General features: G+C 44.7%; 1 protein-coding gene and 1 pseudogene across 1 annotated transcript; both read right to left on the minus strand.

The window, feature by feature from the left end:
* Positions 1-905: 905 nt before the first annotated feature.
* On the minus strand, positions 906-2,111 carry LOC134174968 (olfactory receptor 5AP2-like). Its single transcript, XM_062640360.1, has one exon. It carries the CDS (start codon positions 2,094-2,096, stop codon positions 1,137-1,139), a length of 960 nt encoding a protein of 319 aa, XP_062496344.1. The 5' UTR covers positions 2,097-2,111; the 3' UTR covers positions 906-1,136.
* A 1,658-nt stretch (positions 2,112-3,769) lies between these two features.
* On the minus strand, positions 3,770-5,988 carry LOC134174963 (olfactory receptor 5AP2-like; annotated as a pseudogene).
* Positions 5,989-6,000: the final 12 nt, after the last annotated feature.

Genomic DNA, 6,000 nt, shown 5'->3' on the forward strand with positions numbered 1-6,000 from the left:
CAGTCCTCTATGAGTGAAGTAGCATCCAGTCTGGGTAAATGTTTGAACATTTCGGTTGTCTCTGCTTTGGAAGCTTTCTTAAACCCAAGAGGAAATAAGGACACCAGAGTGGGATAATTCATCAAGCAGCGATGAGCCCTCCACATGACACTGCTCATTTAGCCTCCTGTTTCCACAGAAGCTCAGACCAGATGATCTTTTGAGGCCCAGCCTGGGCTTTCTGTGGCTCCATGATTCTATATGCATAGTGTAAGCCAAAATATCCGACAAAATGGAAGAAAACAAGACATGGTGAAAGTTTTGAAGGAAGCTCTCTGATATCAAAGGTGCCAAGCCCTTTAGCATTTAATGATACAGACTCTGGCTCCTTCATTGACTGCAGGTCAAAGCCACGTTGTCCCCACACCTATGACAGTTCATGCTTTCATACTGTTGTTTTTCTGAGCACATAATAATTCTGTTCACCATGCATATACTTTCCCAATACAAGTTAATTCTCACTCACAACACCTAAAAGAAAGAGTGCTCTAGTTACCATCAGTTCTTTGTTCTTTCATTTCTGGTAGCCCCAAAAGTCAATCTTATATGAAATCAGTGTGTTTTGGCTTTATTGAGTGGAATTGCATTTCTCTCACCATTTAGGTAAAAGGTTATTTCAGAGAGCTCTCAATGAAGTTACAAAATCAGTTCTATTATGAATTATTTGTTCTTTCATTTCTGGTAGCTTCCTACAAAAGTAAATCTTATATGAAATAGAACTCACGGGTAAGAGTGAGGAATTTTATTGGCACTGAGGGACAAGGTCAAGAATCCTGCAAGAAAAAGATGTCTTTATCAGTGACAAAAGCTATAACTGAGTAAAGCTGATTGGTGTTTCCTCTGAGGGAATGAGGACTGGGATGACTGAGGGTAATTTCTTCCTCCAGGGTGGTGACTGCGAAGTGAATTGAAGTTTGAGGTTCCTCTCCTCTTGATTTCCTTCCAAGGAAGATGTGATGACTGGGTCTCTTTCTCATTCAATACTGTCACTGACTTTTGAGCAGGAACTGTGGAAGAACGTAAATAAAGTCATGAGGGGTAGTGGAAAATCTCATTGTTTCAGTGCATCGCAGTATTCTTCAGTTAGGATGAACTGTTCATGTCCTAGATGACAGAACTCTTCTATGTTGCCAGAGGTTTAAGAACCTCCTCCTGCACCTCACCAGAGCCCCCTTCACCTCCTTGTTCCTCAGGCTGTAGATGAAGGGGTTGAGCATGGGGGTAACCACGGAGTAGAAGATGGAGGCCACCTTATCCAGGCTCCTGTGGCTAGATGGAGGTTGTAGGTACATGAAGAATGCTGACCCAAAGAATAAGGCAACAGCAGTCAAATGGGAGGTGCAGGTACGAAAGGCTCTGGCCCTGCTCTGTGCTGAGCACATCCTCAGCACGGTGCGGATGATAGAGATGTAGGAGAGCAAAATGACCACACTTGCACACACTGCATTGATGGTGACGAGGGCACAGATGAGCATCTCACTGATGTGGGTGTCAGAGCACACGAGCTTTCGCACAGGTACGACGTCACAGAAAAAGTGGTCGATGCGGTTGGGACCACAGAAGGAACCTCCAAACGTGCACCATGTGTAGATGATGGCACTGAGGAAGGCGAATAGGTAGGATGATACCATCAGCTGCCAGCAGACACGGCTGGAGATGATGGTCACATAAAGCAGGGGCTGGCAGATGGCAACGTGCCGGTCGTAGGCCATCATGGCCAGGAGGTGACACTCGGCACTGCCAAAGAAACTAAAAGTGAGGAACTGCATCATGCAGCCAGAGAAAGAAATGGTTCTGTCCTCTGATAACAGGTCTGCCAGCATCCTGGGGGAGATGACTGTGGAATAGCAGATGTCAGTGAAGGCAAAATGGGAGAGGAAGAAGTACATGGGGGTGTGGAGGCTGGGAGACACCTGCACCAATGTGATAATGCTAAAGTTCCCCACCAGAGTGAGAATATAAATCAATAGAAACAAGAGAAAAAGAGGAGTCTGTGCACAAGGGCTATCTGTAATTCCCAACAGGATGAATTTAATCTGTGTGTGATTTCCTCCCATGACCAGGTGTTACCTGCTGAGGCCAAAGGAAATAAAACATCACACTGATTAAAAAGAGATATTCGGGTGTGGATCTAACCACAGTCAGTCACTAGTTTAACTTTGACGTTTTGGTGGAATTAATATAGTTTACTGTGTTTCCTATTCTACATTATATATGTGTTATTTTTTTCACTTGTGGTACACTAAAAGAATCAGATCCTTGTTTACTTTCAGTTTGGCAGCAATTTGTGCTGGAAGACACTTCACAGGGACCTCATAGCAGTGAATGTAAACCTGGAGCAAGAGAAAGTCCCAGTCCCAGTGAAATCCCATTTTACACATTAATGTCCTCTAGGTATATTGCCTTGACTTTTAATTATCATTCATGTCACCAAATCACATTTATCATACTATTTGAGATCATTCACAACAGATAACATTAACATTGGTTAAATGGACAATAAAGCATCCTAAACACATGGGCCTTAATTTGCTTCCTTAAAAACAGTTGATATTTAAAACTGATTCCAAATTCTGGTTTGTTAGTGATTATATTCTGTTGACAATCTGAAATTTGTGTTTCTTTATAACAAAATAAGTTTCCTCCTCATTTAACACTTGAACAAATTAGTGCATCTGCTTTAGCTGCCTATGTAAAAGAAAGCAAACTGCATAAATCATTGTTCCTTCTTAGTATAAAAAAACCCCACATTGGTAAGGCTATTTTATGACACATCCCCAAACAAGGAGACACGAGGACATGCAGAAGCAAGCCCACTGCCTAAATGCAGGTGAGGCTCTGCTTTGTGTTGGTGTTACCTCCTGTGCCTTCCCTCTGCCACCGAGTGATAGGTGCCAAGGATTTATCCCCAATGCAGCAGAGAACATCTACATACCGGCATCACCTCTGTTAAGCACCTGATGTGAAGAGAGGTGAGCTCCTGCAGACTCCAAGAGCCCAGCTTGTGGTGCTGGGGCTGTAAATACAGTTGCATGTGCTCTCCTGGGAGGAAGCCTCCAGGGCTGCTCATGATTTACCACAGGAAAACAAAGAGAAGCAAAAAGCAAAGGGTGTGAAATCACCTCTGAAAGGCATTGTGGTGCTTGGGCATCTGAAAGACGTGGTGTGGATGAGCCATGCCTGAGCACAGCTGCACAGCAGCAGTGATGAGCAGCTCATAGGATGCTTCTGACATACTTGTGGACCATGCAAATGTTTTGGTCTGAACATCCTGACACAAGGAAAATGGGTTTGGAGACATTCCAGATCTTGCACACGGTCCTCAAATGGGACATGAAGAACAAGTGACTCCATCTCTGGAGCTGCTGATGCTCCTCTGTGGAGGGAAAACCCAGTTTTCCAGCCCCATTAGGGTTACCCACTTGTAGTGCCTACATGTCCAGAGGTTGTGCTGGTGCCTCTGGACTTCCACTGAATTCAAGGGTGAAAAACTGGCATTTTGAGGCAGGGAGGAATTGTCCCAGGCTGAACTAATAGGCCTTTATCCCCCTGAGCAGCCTCAGCTGGGGCTCCATCCCCACCCTCTTCTTATTTTCCCCCATCTCTATTTAAGCTTAGAACAGGCAGATTGAGCTTTACTAGAGGAGTTCTGGTTTCCAGTTTAGTAGGAGCTCAGCACACCTATGCAATCTTTTGGTGGTCACCTAGGGTTTCTCATCTATCTTCCTCACTATTTTTTCACCTGCTCCCAAAAAAGGGACTGACTCGACCTGACTTGGTTTGGTCTTGAATCTGCCTCCTCATCACCAGCTTTCCTGATGCTCTGGAGCTGTGGTTGAACTTGGCCCAGGTCTGTGTTCATGCCCTGCTTCTCTTGCTCAGGTACTTTCAGATGGTCCCTGCACACTGTGGTGTTCTTCTTTAGCTCTGTTTATAGAGATTCAAGAGACAAACCCCTCTGGCAGTCCCCAGGTTCCTGCAGACCAGATCCCATCACCCTCTGCATGCAACAGCCCAGCCAGTGCTCACTGCTCTGGCAGTCCCTCTCCATCCAGAACATGGCCCTACATGGGCAAATTAGGAGAAAGCCTTCTCAATGAGGGGGGGAGAGTAATAAATTGATCCTTACATTCAAGTGTTATTACCTTTTCCTTAGTGCCTTCTCCTTTACCAAGTATAACATTAGACTTTCATTCTTCAGCAGATTGCCAACACTTTGTTTTGGAAGTAGCTTTGGCACGATGTTTATCTGCTGGTTTTGTGACAGAGGACACCAGAGCTTCGCTGACTCCAAGGACTCTGGTTTCCCCAGGCTCTTCCTTAGGCTTCCAGGCTTGGTTTGAAACCATTTCTAAGTCTTGCTTTCTCCCTGTGACTGGTTTGTGCAACAAGACCACAGACAATCCGATTTATCTACACTCTTTTATTGCCTGTAGTTTTTTTCCCCCTCCATCTTGGTCTTTTCAGGTTTACACGACATTAGCACCTGGCTCCTTGCTAGCCCTGTCAGAAATAACTTTCAAAGCTTTCAGCATCCCCAGCTGATAGCTTCAAACCTGCATCATGACCTCTTCTTATTTTCAGGGGCTTCTTCCTTTTCCTGTGATATAGATGAATTGCAATCATAGTAATTGATGAAGTAGATTATTTTAAGAAGAATGATGCATTTCTCTCATTTATGTTAGGCCCTACTCTATGATTTCTGTCCCCTTTCTTACCTAAAGGATAAACCCAGATAAGTTATGTAAAGGTAAGATTTTCTTACTGATTTTTAGTTAGATAAGGTCAAGTTCTGTGTATTTAAGAAGGCAGTCTTATATGCTCAGGTCTATATGAGCCACATTTGAATCATTTGGTATCAAAGGTCTCTGGTTGCCAAGCTCTTTAGAATTTAATTATATGGACTCTAGCTCATTCACTCACCAGAGAGAGAATCCACTTTCCCCCTTAGCTAAGACAACATTTTCTATCTAGTTGCTGTTTGCCAGAGCAAACAAAAGAGACTGTTCACCATCCATAGACTTTACAAAAATTTTAATATTCTTCCTTCAGTCTGGTGGCTGCAAAGAGAAATGAAGTTTGAGACCCAGTCTCCTCTTGGTTTTCTTCCAGGGAATATGTGATTTTGGGTACTAATTTCTCATAAAATGCTGTCATTGACTTTTGTGCAGGAACTGTGGAAGAACCTGCATCTAATCATCACGATTATAGGAAATCCCCATTGTTTTAGTGCCCCATAGGTATTACCAATTGACAGGACTTTCTTATGTTGCCAGTGGTTGAATCTCCCGCACTTCAGCAGAGCCCCCTTCACCTCCTTGTTCCTCAGGCTGTAGATGAATGGGTTGAGCATTGGGGTGACCACGGTGTAAAAGATGGAGGTCAACTTATCCAAGCTCCTGTGGCTAGAAGAAGGTTGTAGGTACATGAAGAATCCTGTCCCAAAGAATATAGAAACAGCCGTCAAATGGGAGGCACAGGTGTTGAAGGCTCTGGCCCTGCTCTGTGCTGAGCACGTCCTCAGCACGGTGCGGAGGATAGAGATGTAGGAAAGAAGAATGACCACGTTTGCACCAACTGAATTGATAGCGATGAAGGCAAAGATGAGCATCTTGCTGCTGTGGGTGTCGGAGCACACGAGCTTTAGCACAGGGGCAGTGTCACAGAAGAAGTGGTCGATACGGTTGGGACCGCAGAAGGAACCTCCAAACACACCATGAGTATATAATGGCACTGAGGAAGGCGAATAGGTAGGATGATGCTACCAGCTGCCAGCAGACACGGCTGGAGATGATGGTCACATAAAGCAGGGGCTGGCAGATGGCAACGTGCCGGTCGTAGGCCATCATGGCCAGGAGGTGACACTCAACATTAGCAAAGAAAGCAAAGGTGAGGAACTGCATCATGCAGCCAGAGAAAGAAATGGTTCTGTCCTCTGATAACAGGTCTGCCAGCATCCTG

This window comes from Pezoporus occidentalis, unplaced genomic scaffold (assembly GCF_034315485.1).
Source record: "Pezoporus occidentalis ecotype Australia unplaced genomic scaffold, CSIRO_AGI_Poc_V1 ctg642, whole genome shotgun sequence".
Lineage (NCBI taxonomy): Eukaryota > Metazoa > Chordata > Aves > Psittaciformes > Psittacidae > Pezoporus > Pezoporus occidentalis.

Coding starts and splice junctions, on each gene's coding strand:
- LOC134174968 (XM_062640360.1), bottom strand. CDS start 2,096: ATGGGAGGAAATCACACACAGATTAAATTCATCCTGTTGGGAATTACA.